At 39.6% G+C, this 19895-nt stretch overlaps 1 protein-coding gene across 1 annotated transcript; it reads left to right on the top strand.

The window, feature by feature from the left end:
• Nucleotides 1-7716: 7716 nt before the first annotated feature.
• Nucleotides 7717-19839, top strand: LOC121325911 (cholecystokinin receptor type A-like). The gene is made up of 5 exons (XM_041269022.1): nucleotides 7717-7846; nucleotides 8689-8940; nucleotides 11654-11915; nucleotides 18386-18513; nucleotides 19328-19839. The coding sequence occupies exons 1-5, from the start codon at nucleotides 7717-7719 to the stop codon at nucleotides 19837-19839; spliced, it is 1284 nt and encodes a 427-aa protein (XP_041124956.1).
• The last annotated feature ends 56 nt before the right edge of the window (nucleotides 19840-19895 follow it).

Raw genomic sequence — 19895 nt, 5'->3', positions numbered from 1 at the left:
TGGCCAAAACTCAAAGCGCTATGTGTGGCGCAAACCTAACACTGCCCATGCCTCAAGAACACCATCCCTACAGTGAAGTATGGTGGTGGCAGCATCATGCTGTGGGGATGCTTCTCATCAGCAGGCACTGGGCACCTTGTTACAATAGAAGGAAGAATGGATGGAGCAAAATACAGGAAAATACTGCAAGAGAATCTGCTTCAGCCCGCTAAAAAACTGTAGCTTGGGAGGAAATTCACCTTTCAGCAGGACAATGATCCCAAGCACAAGGCCAAAGCAACATTGGAGTGGCTCAAGAACAAAAAGGTGAATGTCCTACAGTGGCCCAGTCAAAGTCCTGATCTCAATCCCATTGAGAATCTGTGGCAGATTGCGGTCCACAAGCATCGTCCAACCAACCTGAACAACCTGGAGCAAATCTGCCAAGAAGAATGGGCCAAAATCACTCCGACACTGTGTGCAAAGCTGGTACATACTTACCCCAAAAGACTTAAAGCTGTTATTGCAGAGAACGGTGGCTCTACCAAATATTAATGTGTGGGGGTTGAATACTTATGCAAGCAAGATATTTCAGTTTTTTATTTTTCTTGAAAATATTTCCCAACATAAAACCAATGTCACCTTACAATAATTGATTTTGAATTTAAGTGTTTTAAAATAAAATATCGAACAGAACGAAATTTCAATGTGCCATTTGTAATTCAGTAATATGAGAGAATTGGTCAGGGGTCTAAATACTTTTGCAAGGCACTGTATATTTTCTAAGTATGGAACAATACAACATTTCTAAAAGGTACAGTGTACTTGCCTCTTATGTGCACTTAAAGCTATATAGAGTCCCTTTCAATTCTAAGACAACTACTAACCAATACTTTTGGGATGTGCCTGCCTTAGGTAGGTATTTGCTGAGCATTTTACGTCAGAGCTGCCGATAGGCCCCTCCGTGGAGTGATGTGCTTGGTACAGCCTGCTGAGAGAATAAGTAATGGCTCCATGGAGCTCAGTTCCTCTTTTGCCTCTCACCTGCAGTAAAGTATGCTTCTGGGTCACTAACCTGAGTGTGTTTTTCGAAAGAGCTCTTCTGAGTCGACTGTAATTCCCTTGCAATCGTGCTGAGAGCTGGCTTATCGCTATTGTGGAATCAGCAGCTCCATTTTGAGCGTCTTTTTCCTTCTTCTTATGGTCTGCTTCACTTTTGTGTCGCAGACTGCCTTTTCTCAGTTGTCCGTCATGTTAGTGTGACTGCCTGTGCAGTATTAGTGTGTGCGTGTGTTGTCTTTCAGCCTACACCTTCAATGAGAACACAGTTCCTCCACCAGGGCTCGGCTTGACGCCCTGCCCTTGAGTGACTCTGCTGGCTGTCACTCATGCAGCTTTGGCAAAAAACAAAAAAAGAAAACAGTCAGTCAGCCGTGTGTTCCTCCATCGGGGCTGTGCTTTAGGCTGTCCCGCTATCATGTAGACCTCGCCAACTGCCTCAGCCCATCCGCCTCCATGCATTTGGCTCTGTTCTTTTTCGAAACTAACTGAGCTCTCGTCCACCACAGCTTCGGCCTTTGTGTCTCCCTTGGTGCATGCAGGTGGTTGACTATATGCGGGTTGAGTAGGCATCACTGCATTAGTTGCCCCAGTGCTTTGGTACCTCGGTGAACGCTCAGCTCTTGGTACCTTGGTGCACTTGGTGCACGGTGCACATAGCGCCTTGGTGTTTCGGCACGCATAGTGTCTCAATACTCAGTGCTCGGTGCACTCCATGTACGCAGTGCTTGGTGCCTTGGTGCACATAGTTCCTTGGTGCTTGGTGCACATGGTGCCTCGGTGTGCTTAGCACCTCAATGCTTGATGCACGCGGTGTGCATGGTACAGCTCTTCAGTGCCTCAGAACACATAGCGCCTCGGTGCTTGGGGCACGTGGTGCTCGGTGCACTCATGTGCATGGTCCTTGGTGTACTCACTTGGTGCGCATGCCATTCGGCGCCTCGGTGCTCAGTGCACGCAATGTGGAGAGTACTCAGTGAGCACTGCGCTTGGTGCTTATGGTACTGCGATGCCTCAGCACACATAACACCTTGGTGCTCAGTGCACACGATACTTGGTGAACTCAGTGCACACGATAAGCAGAACAGAAGGCATTCGGCATGCACTGTGCACGTGGTGCTTGATATGTGCGGGACCCTCGTGCCTTGATACTTCGGTACACAAGGTGCTTAGTCGATTACATGCTTACACTAAGCGGAAGATGGTGTAGTGCCAGGGTTATACACCAGCTGGAATGTCTTGGTTCAATGCTTGCACGACCTGCAAAATGAACATGTCCCAGGAGGATGGACATACATTTTGAGCACGGTGCTTGGGTGACCAGCACTCCACTTCAGCCCTAGAGGACAAGATGTTCTGCAACATCTGTGTGGCTTTTCAGCCCTGGATGCTTCGCAGGCGGCTTGACAGGGTCATGGGGACTAAATGTTTTTTTCCCTGTGATAAAGCCGTCTGATGCCCTAAGAGCCCCGGTTCCCCTCGCTCCTCCAACTGTCCCAGAGCCCCTCGCAGGGTATCCCCTGTGCACAGCCTCAGCGCCAAGTGTGCTGAAGCAAGCTGCCCTGCTCGCTTCTTTAGAGGGTGCGGATAAGTTGGGTCTGGAGGGTTTTCCCCCAGTGGACTCCACCATTATGGCTGTACCAAGGACCCTGCATGCCCGAACCCATAATGCAGGGTCAGGGAGATGAGGTGGGCTTATGCAGCAGAAGCACAGGTGACTCGCCTGGCGAATATGATGAGTATCCTGTCTGCCTATATGGATGGCATACTGCTGGAAGCCCCACTCCCTGAGCCGGTGACTTCCAAGTTACACCTCCTTTCAGGCACGCTGCTCGACATCTCTGGCCTTCAAGGGCAAGCCCTGGGCCGGAGACTGGCAAGCCTGTTGGTAGCTCACAGACATCTATGGCTGTCACAGGCGAGGGTCCCCGACACAGATAAAATGGCGCTGTTGGATGTGTCAATATCCCCGGGGCATACTTTTGGGCCAGCAGTAGAGGAGATTCTGTAGCACCCTCACTGAGAACACGAGGCATCTCGGCAAGTGGCTGTGCTACTCCCACCTCGTGCTCCGGGGTGCTCCAGGTGAAGCTGCTGGCAATCTCTACAGGCACGCACAATAACCCGGACGGTCTTGATTCCCAAGGCTCCGCTGGATGACCTGCAGGCCACCGCGGCAGCAGGCAACCGGACCCTTCCGTAAGGAAGAGGGAATGCAGGGCATGGTGCTCCCACGCAGCAGCGCTCCAAAAGATTCGCCTCAGTGTGCTCTGCCCCTGCCTCATCAGCTGCAATACTGGCACAATTGCACCTCAGATTCCTGGGTGCTTGCCACATGCAAGGGATCAGGGTGTTGAACTACCTGGACGACTGGTTGATCTGTTTCCAGTCACAGGAAGGAGCAGTGGCCCACACGGCGACAGTGACAAACCATCTAGTGAGACTGGGTTTCACTCTCAGCGAGGCCTAGAGTCAATTAATACCAGTGCAGTGTATTAATTGACTCCGGCTGGATTCTCTCACCATGCGAGTCTATCTGTTGGACAACAGAGTAGAGGCCATTCAAAACTGTCTGGCCCTGTTTCAACTGTGGTCCACAGTGCAGCTGCTGTTGTGTCAAAAAGTATTGGGACTGATGGCGCAGCCTCATAAGCTATCCAACTGGGGTTACTACATATACGCCCCATTCAGCACATTTGGGATCACTTCCAGAAAGCTGTGGTCGACGTCTTTGCCTAGGCAGAGATGACTCATTTCCCCCTGTGGATCTCTCTCCACAATTGCAGAGGTCCACTAGATGTCGACGCCCTAGCCAACGAATGGCCCAAAGCGCTTCTATATGCTTTCCCACCAATACAGCTGCTACCTGCCTTTCTTGAGAAGGTCAGGAGAGAGAAAGGGACAGTTCTCCTGGTGGCTCCCAGATGGCCCAGGAGAATCTGGTTTTCGAACCTTTGCCAGCTGCTACAGGGCCAGCCCTCGGACATACTGCTGCGCATGGATCAGGCACAAGGCACCCTCTGGCACCCAGGACGGGGCAGACTCTAACTGTGGGTCTGGCCCCTGAAAGGGACAGTCTGTCTGTTTTAGGGCTCTCAGATGCGGTAGTTAGTACACTACAGAATGCTATGGCTTCCTCAAGAGCATTATATGCGTACAAAAGAAGTGGTGCATTGCCAGAGGCCATGACCCTATCTACTACCCAATAGAAATCATTTTGCAGTTTCTACAAGATCTGCTAGACGTGGGCAGGTCCCCTGGGAACCCATATTCTGGCGATCCAGTTTCTAAAAGGTGCTCGGCGACTGTGTCCCCCTACAGTGGACGTCCTCCCTGAGTGGTGTCTGGACGTAGTACTGGAGGCTCTCACTAAGGCCGCATTTGATCCTATACATTCCATAGAGCTGAAATACCTCTCTATGAAGACAGCCTTTTTATTGGCCATCACCTCCGCTGAGCCTGTCAGTGAGCTGCTGGCTTTGTCTGTGCACAGTTCCATCTATGATAATGGAAACAGGCTATCATTACGCACAAACCTTTCATTCCAGCCCAAGGTGATTACAGCTTTCCACTCGAATCAATCAGTGGAACTAAAGGCTTTCCATCCCACTCCTTTTGATTCAGAGAAGGCTAGGAAACAGAATTCTCTCTGAATGGTGAGGGCATTAAGAGGGTATATGGATAGGATGAAATTTTTGCATCTGTCTGACCAGCTCGTCATTTGCTATGGTGAAGGGACCCTGGGACAAGCCCTCTCGAAGCAAAGACTGGCCGACTGGATTGTGGACACAGTATTGACTGCTTATAATGAGGCCAGCCTACCCCCCAAAAAATTTTCAGGCACAATATATGCGGATCAAACGCATGAAAAACACAAGCCAATTTAGCAGAAACAATTGAGGCAACCTTGGCCCCCATCAGTTTTATAGTTGTGCCTATTTGCTTTGTACTGGGCAAGGTTGTCCCAATGGTTTCTTGAAACTTGGCTTGTGTTTTTGATAGCTCCACTTTAAATGGCTGGGCACTTTGGATAACTTGGCATTTTTTTCATATTTACAATGTTTTTTGTTTCAGATATCACTTTTTTTTTTTTTTTTTTTTACTTTATAACACACATACACGCACACATTACAAGAATAGGGAAATTGTTCAACCTATATTGAGTCAGTGTATTGCCGTTTGGTTAGGGTAAAACTGGCTCTCCCTGTAAGCGTGGGGCACTTTCTGTTAGGCGGCACTGGACATTCTGTGCCGGGTGGTGCAAGACACGGTCTCTCAGGCGGTAGCACTGCGCACTCTGGTGATGATGGTCTTTCTCTCTGGGACTCTGGCGCTGGCAGGATAGGGCACGCCCTATTTGGCGGCACGGGGTATTCTCCCTCTGGCGGAGCGGGATTCTCTGCCAGTTATTGTTTTAATTAACGGACAGTGCAAAATGCTTGCCTTGACTGTGTATTCTCGATCTGCCCTGTTTATTAAGTATAGTTTACAACCTGTATTTAATAAAATAGTGTTCATTGCCTGACATAGTAGTATGGTCTACTTTATATTTTTCTTCTGGTATTCTGCCTGGCTGATCCCACCCTGATCAGAAATAACAAGTGCCCCTCCCGGGTGCTAAGTATATTCTGCAGCAATCTGCCACATAAATGAAAGTGATTTTTTTTTTTTTTTTTTTTATAAATATAATAATTGATTCAGCATAATGCAATTGACATTTCCAGATTCAATCATGATTCCATATTCAACATTATTTCTTCAACAGTATACAATAGAAACTATCAACAATAGATAACCATGTTAAAGTTATGTGTGCAAAAGTGTCATTCACTATCAACTATATATATATATATATATATATATATATATATATATATATATATATATATATATATATATATATACATAAAAAATGTGTTTGTTACACATAAATAAAATACAATTATTTTTTTTAAATTTTGCAAAAACAAGCACCGAAAATGCAATTAATAAATCCCGAAAAAAAGAAGCACTAATTATATACTTACTTTACCCCTGCCGTGCCTGTGCATTGCAAGAATGACGCGCCACACAGGCATATCCCAAAACTATTGGTTGGTGGTCGTCTTCTCTTTCAGGGACCAGGGTTACGGTAAATAACCAAACGTTATTACTGTTCAGTGGTACACTGAAAGATAATTACTTCATAGTTTAACTTTCTGAACCTTATAAGAAAACCAACCTTGTCAAATTGGCAGTCTAGTTTGTTTATAATCTCCCCCCCCCCCCCCCCCCCCCAAAAAAAACACGTGCTGTTAAAACAAAATAAAAATAAGTGGAAAGTACAAAAACAAACTTAAACATTTTGATTCGAATTGGTGACTGACTAATTATTTCTCAGTATAAGGTACCAAGTTTTAAGTGTGTTTCCTATCTACTTCCTCGTGCAGTGGGTAAAAATGTAGGAAAGCTGACAAGTTCTATAAATATATTATAATGTGAGAATATAGATCAGACACAAGTTAGATGAAAATGAAAACACCATTGCAAGAAACATTTATGTAATAGACTTTATGCTGGTCAGAATCAGTTCCGCCCTGCATAAAGATAATACCAGATTTATTTATTTATTGATGTTTTTATTACCTTTACTAAATAATTACTTTAAGCAATACGTAGTCATCGTTTCCACGTTCTGTTCTATTAACTGTTTATTTGTTTGGTCAACTAACTTCACAGTCAATTCTTATGCAACCTGTAAAAAAATATTTTTGGAGATCAGTTTTCTGCGGGGACTGGGACTCACGAGGGCCAAATTCAATCAACATGTTTTCTTTTAAGAAAACATTTGGAATTAATGCTGGAGTCATGGCATAGAAAAAAACAAAAAAACAAAAAACAAATAAAACAAAAAACAAAAACAAAACAAAAAAAACACAGAAGGAATATGTATAAAAATGCTGCTTTATTTAAATAACCCAATTACAATTTCATGATATAGCAAAACGTTTTACAGACAAGTACGCTTTTTACCCACCGTAAAAAGGACAATACGTATTCTATATATATATATATATATATATAATATATATATATATATATATATATATATATATATATATATATATGTGTGTGTGTTTGGTGGTACACAGGTGTGTAGATATATATATATATATAGATATATATATATATATATATATATATATACTATATATATATCGCAGTAATTGGGCACATACTATGCTATAGCAAAACGCCGAAGAAAATGATCAAACATCAACAGGGAGAAGAAAATAAATAAGAGTAGGCCTACAACTAGCGCAATCTAAACATTCTTGAGGTTTTTCAAATGGAACTTTGAAGGCGGGGTTTGCTGACAGATCTCACTGGGTTCTCTTAACACTGCTAGGATCATTCCAACCTGTTAACAGGCATAGAGCACAGAACTCAGCTGGGCAGGTGAACAGGTCCAAAGTAAAGCTGTGCAAACACAAGTATATTGAAACGAGTGGGATGCGTTTAAATACGGTGCATACCACATAATAATTAGATATAAATCGATCAAACATTGGTTAAACCATACCACCGAAATACCATATAATTATCGAGCATCAGACATTTCTTAGTAATTACTAACTGGAATGGGTTTTTTTTAATTTTTTTTTTTTTTTTTTTTTTTTTTTTTTTTTTTTTGTAAAAATGGAAACATTTGCATATTCTGATATGGATTTTAATTCTACCGATATTGACAATATGCTATGCGAGCTCGGATTACACAACCAGACCGAATACTGTGGGTCACCTCCAACACCACCACCTCCACCAAAAGGTAAAAAAAAAAAAAAAAAAAAAGTTTTTTTTGTTTTGTTTAATAAATGCTGTTGTAGGTTATGATCAATTTAATCCAACAAATATTTAATCGAAGAAGAATGAAATGCATTTTATTATAATAAAAGAACAAGCAGATTATTTAAGATCCCTGTGTTTTTAAAAAGGCTGATAACATTGCCGTTTTTGCAGAAGATGTGAGGGTGTTTTGAGAAATATCACTGAATGCTTATTGAGTTAATGGTTCGTTGCTTTCTGCAGTGTCACATGAACAAACATTGACAACGAATGGACAAAGCCGACAATTTATTTGCAAAACGGGGAAATTACTGTACCGTAGTGAGAAAATCAACGTGAACAAAATGACATTGGTCAATAACATATGAATTGCATTTTGAAATTGTATAAATGATTAAAACGATATCTAAACATAATGTGTTTGATTTATTATCATAATAATTGGTTTAACTAAGCTTAATGCATTTAGTTAATGTAATTTAATGGCATAGCATGTATGCATTTCAATTCTGATACAATGCATAGACACAAACTGTCATTTTTATCATGTAATTTATGATTTCTAGATTGTATTCCACCTAAATCGTTAATCTTAATGTTGCTACCTACTTATATACATGGGTTTAGTTAGCCCAACATGGCATATGCATAGAACAATTAGGTTATTATATATATATATATATATATATATATATATATATATATATATAATACTATATATATATTATATATATATATATATAATATATATAGTATATCTATATATATATATATATAGTAGTTATATTTTTATAATATATATATTTCTAAGTTGAAAATTTACAGATATGAATCAAACAGTGAGGATTTTCTTATATAGCCTCATATTTTTGTTGAGCGTCCTGGGAAATACCTTGATCATAGCAGTCCTGGTGCGAAACAAGCGGATGAGAACTGTGACCAATATATTCCTGCTGTCCCTGGCTGTGAGCGATCTAATGCTCTGCTTCTTCTGTATGCCATTCACCCTCATCCCAAATCTGATGAAGGATTTCATATTTGGCAGTGGAGTCTGTAAAATTGCTGCCTACTTCATGGGTAAGTTACAATAAGAGCTGCTGTTACTAAAAAAAAAAAAAAAACAGAACTAAAAAGTTTCTAATTCATAAAAAATAATTAATACAAAAATAATACCGGCACATAACTTGAGTGACAAAATATTACATTTTCAATATTCTGTCACACAGCCATGTTAAGTAAAGGGTAACCTGTTAAAGCCAAATGAAGAGTAGTTTCCATTTCACTCTGAGGATACTCTGCCCCAGACATGCATAGGGATTATAAACAGAGATGTAATCTGGACAAGCTAAGGGTTAATATTTATGAATATGTATTAAAGTGTTAAGGTCAGGTATTAAACTGACAAAGCAGTTAGATCGCTGACACATTCTCTGTAATATATAAAAGCTGCATCTCCCTGTTATATGACTGACAATGATAAAGGACTAATAGTTTGTGCTTATCTGCCAGAGACTTCTATATCTAAGCATGACAAAGTACTGATCTGTCACAAGGAACAGTCTGAAACAGTTGTGGGCCACTCAAGAGAATTGAAGTTCTTGAAGTAATTAGAACTAGTATTGAAGTATGGTTAGCCACTAGAACAATGTAAACCTATATTGGCTATCCATGGTGGCCCTACACACTATTTGCAGCCTTATAGCAGGTGCCCCCCCCCCCCCCCCCCCCATATCTCTTGTATTTGGACAGTATACTTGGGATGTAAAATACCTTCATTCTAGGTTGTCAGGTCACCACACACTGACTGTATAGTTTTATAAGTAATGACTATTTAAATCCCAGTAATACTAAAGTAATTGTCAGTCCTCTGGAATTTTTTATGTGTGTATCCCCTTTCTTTTATTTATAGCATGGTTGGTTAAAAGTGTAATAAAACTGGATATAAACTGATATAAACGAAGATTTTAACAATTATACACAGTGAGGTTTCATTCCAGCACACCAACAAGCTGTCTCGTTAACAGTTCATCTTATTTTTAAATAAGATGAGGTTTGTTTATGTAGAATTAACTACCCTTGATGTGACCTTTTCTCTAACGAGGGAATTAAGGTATGTCTGACTTACATGTCATAACAAAATATCACATAAATGCCATTAAATACATCACAGTTTAAATACTGTTGCACGTACAATTTAAACAGACTGAAAACCATATCAACTTTAAACATAATTGTGCTGAGAAAATAAATTGCAGTTTAGTCTGAAAGGGATCATATATATTTGTTTCTGTTTCATAATGATGACAGCAGGTTGTGATTCTAGCTATTTTAATAGACAATCTTGGTCTACTTGTGTAAAGAGATCACAATACTGTAGCTTACTTAGCTTGTTTTTATTTACAGTCATTTAGAGTCACGGCATTCATATATTAAACCAAAATGGGGAAAAGATGACCTGTGATAGAGGTTTTATTGTAAGTGCAGGGATGGGCATAAGATCCTAGTCTATAGAAATTTAACCTGATCCAGGTTTTTATTTGAGCTTGATTAGACCCAGTTTGTCAGTAACAAGCACAGGCACATCTTATTAAACTCATAACAAAACAGGAATGAATCAAACTGCAATGCAATGAGAGTCTTATTTCAATCCCTGAAGTGTATGGTGTAACCCATATTACTGCACGTTTAATGATTTATGAGAGGAGTGTTTGTTTAAAATCTAAATATAATTATGGCAACTAATTATGGTAGTAAGTACAAAATAACAAAACAAATAAAGCTGCCATTAAGATATCTGATGCTTTTGACAAGTTAATGTAATTAATGTTTTCACAGTTTTGTTTTTTTTGGCATTTCTTTAAATCTGCTTTAAATATTGCAGCCCTATAAATAACATTTAATACCAGCCTTAGAAAAAGTCATCATTTAACAATATTTCACGTAATTGTGGAGAGAGAGGTAATAACGGGTGGAATACAGTTGGATTTGGTTAGGAAAAGGTTAAATGTTTGCAGTACAGAGCTAGTGTAAACATTGTGCTCTACTTCTTTGGAATATTATTGTGGGAGCAAGCTGCCCTTTTTATTTATTTAGAGACACTGGGCTTGATGTGCTGGAATTTACTCGATGATAAAAAGTACTTTTTTTTTTTAGCGGCAGTTTTAAAGCTAACATAGTTGTTACACAATAGAGACAGCAGCACCAGTCAGTCAGTGTTACATTCTAGCAAGTTTGGGATTTAAAATGTTTTATGTTTTATATTTTTAAGTTCTCCACCTATGTTTATAACATGCAATGTCTTTTTGCTGATTTTGTAAGAGAAGAGAGTAAAAAACATAAATACAACTCACTATTCCTTTAATTTAAGGGTCAAAAGTTTACTTAGGACCCTTTTTTAATGTATTAGACTATGCATAAAAAGTTTAAGTTTACTTCACACAAATTCTGTTTGGTGAAAACATGAGATTTGCCATTTTGGCTCCCTGTAGTATCTTAAATTATCAATTCAGTATATCTTAATACATTTTGAAGATTTCGTTAAAGAATTTTGGTCGATAATGCGTTGCAAATGTTATAGTGGTATTTTTAAATTTATTTGATGCTGTCTTTCAATTTAATTTTTAAATAATACAGCTGCACTGGCACAGAGGTCCACCATATAAAATAGTTATATATCACACATGTCCTGTCATGCAATACAAATTTCTACTTGTCAAGGAAGCTTTAAAAGATTGCAGGCTTCATCCTTTTTAGTGATTTTTATTTCTGTTATTTTCTTTCTGTCTGATAGGTATCTCTGTAAGCGTGTCCACTTTCAGTCTGGTTGCCATTTCCCTGGAACGATACAGTGCGATTTGTAACCCTCTGCAGTCCAGAGTTTGGCAAACCAAGTCCCATGCCTTGAAAGTGATCACTTGTACTTGGTTTGTCTCATTCATTCTTATGCTACCGTATCCAATCTCAAGCACCTTGGTTCCCTTCACCAGAGACAATAACAGCACTGGTAACATGTGTCGTCTTACCTGGTCAACAGACATCATCCAGCAATCCTGGTAAGATCTTTTTTTTTTTTTTATGCATCATGGTTACAAAGTAAAGGTCTTTCTGATGGTAACATGTAAACCCAGACAATAGGATTGGCAACCTTGGTAAATAAAAAAAAAATAATAATAAAAAACAAACAAAAAAAAAAAAAACATTATAAGCACTATCATCACAAAGTGGTTTTAGCTAGCAAAATAATTCTATAAATCTTAGCTGTTGTGCATTTCTGTTCGCTGTATCGGTTTCAAATGTGTACTATTGCTATAGCAAATATGAATTTTAATTTTGTAGTTGGTAGGGTCCTCACTCAAACGTGGGAAACCTTATACACTGACTGATGTTTAACCTCACATGCACCAGTTCACATTCTTACCTTAAGCAGTCAAAAGCATTACATCATCACTTTACGCCATACCTGTCAATTGTATACGCACAAAACATACTGATTTAATTTAATGTGACCATTTATTTTCCCCCCGATTTATCTCCCCAATTTGGAATGGCCAATCATTTTTTACCTCATCGCAGCAATTCCCCACAGCTCAGGAGAACTGAGTGTTCAGTGGGTTTCCTCCGATCCCTCGAGCAAGCCAGCTTCCTCTTTTACATCCAGGAACTTGAGAGCGGATGTCAGCAAGTTAGAAGCCTCAGGTGTCTGCGTGAGCTCACTAGGTACCTGGCAAGCAGGGTTCGCTGTAGCGCGAAGTGAAGAAAGTTCCTGACGGTTTTTACTTAATAACCCGCGGGAGAACCAGAGCTATGCAACGCTCCCTTAGGAATACCCAGCAAAGACTGGTGACTTCACACAGCCAGGATGCAAACCTGTGCTCCCCTGACTGCATGACATTGTACCTGATTTTATGAAAGAAAACTTATATTTACTGGCCAATTTAGAAATACCTCTGGCCAATTTAGAAATACCTCATACTTTAGGCAAGGCGGTTCATAATTAGTGATAATCAGGGTCTGTGAAACCATTTCTAAATGTCAATTGTTAGGGATTTTAAAAAGGGAAACCACTAAGAAACCAAGACTAAACAAACATATAAATTAAAATGTTTTGGCATTTTCCTTGGGGATACAAGTCGGTTATGATCGGTTTGTTTTTTAGTCAACTGGTTCAGCTTTTTTTAGACATCCAGTCGGTTTTTTGGTAAAACCAAAATGAAAGTTTAAACCAAACTGCATTTATGCAGTCAAGGGAATGGGAATACCATTAGTATTTTTTTTAACTGTGACAAGTAAGCTCAATACAGTGTTATTGCTTCACTCATACCAATGTATTATACAATTACATACAAAGTAGAAATAATACAATAATGTATTAATAGACATTAAACTTTTGTATTTATAATTTTTCTGGTACCCCCATTGTCGCTGCAGTCAGTTGTAAGTGACAAATCACATGTAAGTCACATCTGAGTAGAACTGCAGTTTATGAGATGCATATACACATGACTCTGGATAAGGCCCTTACACTTGAATTCAATCAATATGCAAATAGAATGAAGCAAGAAACAAAACTTTGCAATACATGCACAGAACATGAAGCTGCCTTAATAAAAAATAAACTGACCTTCTCACAGAAACATCTAATTTAAAGCAGTTCCCAGATATTTGTCTGCAGCATCCCTTTCATTTTGCAGCTTTGCCCAGTTCACTGTTTATTCCAGTTCCACAATGGTTTGGGACTCAACTAACATTTTATTTTCATTCAAGGCTTTTGGCAGTTTTATTAATTTTAGCATGATTGCTTCATTTTTTTTATTAGGTCTTGTGACAGAAAGACAATGATTCTTGGTGGTAAATCTCCCTCCCAACCTGTGAGGGTGCTAAGTTACGGGAACAGAGTACCCTGGACTATTTGGCCTGACACTTCATTCCTAGCGTTAAAAGAAAGTCGGTCATTTAGAAAGGGGGGCAAAGCTTCGGTGCATTATCTCATCAACCCGGAAGGGAAATTATTTAGCAGCCACGGATCGGAGGAGTTGCTGCAGTCGTTTACCAAGGGATCATGTGTGACGGTATAAATAGGGGACGAAGCGACGTAATCTGTTCCTTAAATTATGGTTGCGGAACGACCTGGAGCACCCAATGTTTTGAAAGATATTGTGAGTTACATTTTGTTTATTTTGTCTTGTCTGAAAATACTGTTTGTTATTGTTTAGACTGTTAACATGATCTGGAGCAGTTGCCAAAGGCCAGCACCAACCCAGACAACATCACTGCACTTTGTTTCATTAAGGACTGTATATTCACTACGAGCACTCGATCACTCACTGTGGACTTGTGTTTGTGTTTGTGTTATATGTTACGCATGTGTGAATAAGAATGGGACTGTTTATTATTTTGGAACCAACCGGGGATTTAAATAGAGCAATACACGCTGCTGTATTGCCTGTTAACATTGTTTATTATTTACTGTTATGCCATCAAGCAATCGGATTACAAACCATTAAACAACATTGCACCTGGATTGTAATTGTCTGTCTGTTTATTGATCACCTGCACCTGCACACTGTTAACCACTTTGCCACAGGTCTGCTCAGACTGATTTCACAGACACGACAGACTCAACTTTTCAAAAACTTTCAGTTTAGCACTTTTTAGGTTACATTGTTTTTAACAAAAGTTAGGGTACACAGGCTGAGTGTTTGCATATGAAAACAGCCCTAGACATCTGAACAACCAGACTAAGTATGACGCTGCGGTTATCCCTACAGAGGGCTGTCAAAATCAATAAGGTAGGTATTATAAATCAAACGTTATTACGTTATCATATTAAAATTGTTAAAGTATGCATGTTAATGTATGTGTTGGTGTGGGGAATATTGGGTTGGCAGGGAGGGGGTTCAATTTCTCCCTGTTAAAACACGTGGGAATGTGGCTGGAGCCAACAATTGAATAAATGATTGAATGATTAATTAGGCTTCAGCCACAGGTGTATAAAATAGGATGTTCATGGGTGTTAGTTAGATTAGAGAATTAATGTTGGTGATAGAGGTGGAGGTCCGTGGTCCGTGTCGCGTGTTCCGTGATGTGCTGTTCCCTCTTGTTTTTCGTAAACCCTTTTGTTTTGTCCCTTGTGCAGTTTGTTTTGTTAAGTGTGTTTTGTCTGCTATTTTTGTTTATTTGGGATTAAAGAGCCCTAGCTCATTTAAACTTGTCGCTTTCTGTGTCTGAGTCTCTCTCCCTGAAAATACCATCTGGGCTGTGATGCTACCATGACACATATGGTACTAGAAGTGGGATAGCTCCCCTAGAGACTCAGATCAGGAACTGTAGCTTATTTTAAAAAGACAAAAAGAAAAACGAAAAAAGATGGAAAGGGATGGAATCGTGGACAAGCAACAGCACCATTTTGAGGCAGAAGGGGCTGCTGTATTTGAAGAATGTGGGGACTTCGGGCATGTCTACAAGGGGTGCCCATGGAGTGACCCCCTCTGGTGGGAAGCCTATAATTGAGAAACACACTTCCATGGTGCCACGGCTGTGTATAGCCCGGGCACTATACCAGGAGGAGCCACTGCCCCAAATAGGAGGAAGGGGAGGAGCGGCTGCCCCCAGAGGCGAGCGAAGAAGCCAGTGCCAGCTCCAGAGCCACATAGGGAGGAGCCACCATCACCACTGTCTGAAGACTCCGCACCTTTGCCAGCTACACAGCAGGAGGGCAGCTGGGACAATTACCCCAGTGCTCTGGAGGTCTCAATTTGCTCCTTCGCCTGCGGGAAGTGTGGGCACTTCATGTTCAACTGCCTCCTCCAGGAGCGCCACTAGCAGCATTTCCACTACCAGGGTGCCTTGCACAACCAGAGCAAAGGATGCTGAGGCCAAAACTGGGAGAAAAAGAGCCGCTTTATATAGGTATTAAGAAGCACTTTTATACTCAAACATATTATAAAAAGTTTTTCTTCCACATACACACGGGTACATTTTAAATATTGCATGATATGCTGGTTATGTATTAATGGTGAACTGTAAACAGAATCAAACACAAAAAAAATTATGGTTGTGTTTTGTAAATAGGGCATTTTCACTTTAAGGTGTAGTAAAATTAGGGATGTAACGCTAATGATTTTCACAAACCAAAATTTGCATAAAATACCAATATAAAATACCAAACTGACAAAAGAGAAAACCGAACTGCAGTTTTAGCACTAAGCCGGTGGCATTTTCAGGGGCTTATCACACACTGTGCTGAATATAGACAGTTCATGTTAACATACTTTGTCAGGATAGCATCACAGCCCAGATGGTATTATCAGGGAGAGACTCGTACACAGAAAGCTGCAAGTTTGAACACCCAGCTGTATATCCCACAATTTCTATGTGGATTGCAAGCGAGTCCAAATTTGTCACTCCCGTGAAAATAGCCTGCAGGGGGTTATATGTGCATTTGCAAAGTTTAACACATCTTTTTGACGTGTTTCAGTGCATAAATAAGCAGACTATATAGTAAAATTTTCACTGGCAGATGGCAGGACTCCCTAAGAAATGTGCTTGCTCATCTGTAGAAAGCACAGCTGAGAGTGAAAAATGGATGCCTGCCTCTACAGAGAATGAGATGAGGGGATTTCTTTTTTGTTGAAAAGGTGTTGGGGGGGGGGGGGGGGGGGGGGGGGGGGGGGGGGGGGGGGGGGGGGGGGGGGGGGTGGGCGCGAGGGGGGGGGGGGGGGCGCCCAACATTGCGCCCTTTGCAGAACAGTCCTTGCAACGCGTTGTCAGGACTGGTACAGGTCAAAATGATCAATTTATTTAGTTATTTTTACCAACACTTCACAGATAATAATGCACATAACAACAATATACATCTGTAGCTGAAACTGGAAGATACAGTGTATGACATGACTGAAAATTTGCGACGCAAGTTTTCTGATGTATATGTGCAAAAGATTTTAGCATTGATGAGTTTGAAGGGCGTCTGCTTTGAAATCTTATCACACAAAAAATAATTTCTAAAAAGTGATATGCTGCACAATTATTATAATATTGTAATGCTATTATAATGCTGTTGCAATGCTAATTCTATTGAACTAACATATTTCTGTTTTTCTTAATAACGATAAAAAACTAAACAAATATAAAAAATTGCTTTGAAAACTGTCCAGATTACTTTCTTGAGGGCCAAGAATGAAAAATCTACAAAAAAAAAAATTAACATGGAAATTGACAAACTAAATGGGCAGCTTGGGGATAAAATGCGCTAATCACACTGACAACCCCTTTCCCATTTAAAGAAACGACCTTTCCCAGTGCAGCTGTGCAATGTCCCTCCTGCCTGACTTGTATCTGTCATTGATTCGATCTGAATACTTTAAACCCACCCCAACTACTGAGTGGCAGCACATTCCTGTTGGAGACTCCGCTTGCGAGATTTAAAATGAGATTACAGTTAGGAATGGAGGCTTGTTTGTAGGATTTAAAGCTGTATTACAGTTAAAATACAGAGGATTTACAACAGAATTGCAAATTGTGGTGGAAAAAAAAAAGATTTACTTAAAACTCGAAAATTGCTAAAAATAATCACCGAAAATTAAATTAATAAAAATAAAAAAAAACAGACGCCCTAAATATAACCTATTGTTTTGACAAGAAAAGTATTCTATGCTGTATTCTCTCTCTAAAAAAAATGCTGTAGAAAGTGGAATCGGCACACCTAAGAATTGCTACATTGTATCGTGAAGATCGCTGAAGATTAGTAAAAAGTTTTAAAAACTTTATCAAATTGTAAGCAACTTTAAATTTGAACATTGAGGGAAAAAAATTACTTTTCTACAAACAAACCAAAGACATGGTTTATTGAAACTTGTGCTAACATCAACAGTGTTTAATAGCAAGTCTGAGGTAAAAGTTTTGGTAATTGTAAGACTTTGCTAAACATATTAGTAAAAATTACAACGTCAAAACTAACTAAACCAGTAATAGCTGGGAAGAAAATCCTATATCCATGTCTACAAAAACTAGTCTGCAGAACTCTCTCGCCTTCAAATTAATTTCTACAAAATCTGGACAACAATCATCGCTTTATTGTTTTCTTTTAGATTACGCTGAAACTATACATGGTAACTATGCAGTTTATTAAATTTACCAGAGCATGAAATAGGTAATTCATTTTGTTTAAATGTTTCTGATGAAATGTGTTATTAATACATGTTTGAATGTACTTTGAAGGCCAGTTCTAATAATGCTCACATGATATTGTCTTTATTGAATTGTGTACTTTTGCTTTTCAAAAGTATTTGTTAATATTTTGTTTGGCACTTATATTAGCATCTTTGAACGAAGAGGTCATATTAAATATATTAAGTGACAGTAATTTCATATCTAATCTAGTAATATTTTAATACAGCATATGCAGTGTAGTAAGCTAATGCCTGTTCAATTTACATCCAGCACTTGTTTTGTGTTTAACCCCTGCAGCAGGGCTGTGTCTCAACAGGCAACAGTGCTGGTTTATTTGACTTCTTTTGTATTATAGGTACATTTTCCTGTTGCTGATTCTTTTCCTTGTACCTGGAATTGTAATGATGACGGCATATGGATTCATCTCTCTGGAACTATACAGAGGAATAAAGTTTGAACTAATTCATAGGAGATCATCCCGAGGTAACAAGTTATTTTCTTATTCTGGAAGCTTAAAAGATATATAGAAACTATTTTGAACAGTCAAATTCTGAAATTTACAGGGTTCGTATTACTAATCCCAATTTATTTCAGCACATGTAATCCAGGGTTTTCCAGACTGTCTTGGCTTGCAGTCCTGCACGTTACTTGGCATCTTGATTGAGCATGTATAGTGGTGCATACTTTTAACTGGGCATTGGAAATTAAGAACATACATTTATGATAGAGTTTATGCCAATACAGAAAGTGTTACATTCCAAATACCCCCCCCAATTATATATATATATATATATAATATATATATATATAATATATATTATATATATATATATATATATATAAATATTTTTTATAAACAATCAAACAAAACTCAGGCTTTTAAAACAATATCCAAAACAATATCTTTGGTCAGTGCTTACAGGTCACTGTCTTTGCCCTGAACCTAGCTGCTCAGTGTCCCAGGTGCTTTTATATGCCTGGTCAGGTTAAACTGGCAATCATATCTGCACATGGGATTTCCATTTCCTTACAATTAGGTCATAATATTGCTAATCCTAAAACCATGGTTAGCACTCCTTTGAATAAAATTTGTTGATAAATAAGTCAAGCACAACTGGCTACCGTTCTGCTTGTATTCATTTCAGACCACTGTTTAAACAGTGTCTGACAGTATGTGCACTTGCCCTTTTCACCAACCCACTGTTCAAAAACAAAACCTTGGATCACCCAGGTTCTTGGATATCCAAACAATATGTCACTTCACAGATGTTCAAATATGCCAATGCTTTGTTTACAGAAAGAAAAATCAGTAACAGCAGCATTAAACACATTGATAGAGATGGCTGCTACTTCCATAAGTCCAAAAAGGAGAAGATGGAAATGCAGAAGCTACCCGGCACTAATAGTATCAAGATCAAAAGGGCCAGAAGCAACAGCTCCACAGCCCACCTGGTGGCAAAGAAGAGGGTGATTCGCATGCTGATTGTTATTGTGATTATGTTTTTCACCTGCTGGACCCCCATATTCACAGTCAATGCCTGGCGAGCATTTGACAGGATCTCTGCGGACAGGCTGCTATCTGGGGCACCCATATCCTTCATCCACCTACTCTCCTATACATCCGCATGCGTTAACCCCATCATTTACTGTTTCATGAATAAGCGTTTCCGGCTGGCCTTTCTCACCACTTTTACCTGTTGCAAGCAAATCCATGACTTGCCACGAGATGTGGAAGAGGATGTAGCTACAACAGGGGCCAGTCTTTCCAAGTACACATACAGCAAAATCATCATACCTGCCCAAGCATAGACAAGAGATATTTTAATCAGTGATATCAAAGTATTGTGGGATGTCTTTCAAGGTGT

The sequence above is a fragment of the Polyodon spathula genome, chromosome 1, assembly GCF_017654505.1.
Source record: "Polyodon spathula isolate WHYD16114869_AA chromosome 1, ASM1765450v1, whole genome shotgun sequence".
Lineage (NCBI taxonomy): Eukaryota > Metazoa > Chordata > Actinopteri > Acipenseriformes > Polyodontidae > Polyodon > Polyodon spathula.
Note: the sequence above shows the minus strand (reverse complement) of the source record. Positions and strands in the feature narration are given on the sequence as shown.

Bases quoted from the DNA above. Each gene is read 5' to 3' on its own strand.
- LOC121325911 (XM_041269022.1), top strand. From the start codon at position 7,717: ATGGAAACATTTGCATATTCTGATATGGATTTTAATTCTACCGATATT. The intron at 8,941-11,653 runs GTAAGTTACAAT...TCTGTCTGATAG, and splicing joins AATTGCTGCCTACTTCATGG to GTATCTCTGTAAGCGTGTCC. The intron at 11,916-18,385 runs GTAAGATCTTTT...TTTGTATTATAG, and splicing joins GACATCATCCAGCAATCCTG to GTACATTTTCCTGTTGCTGA.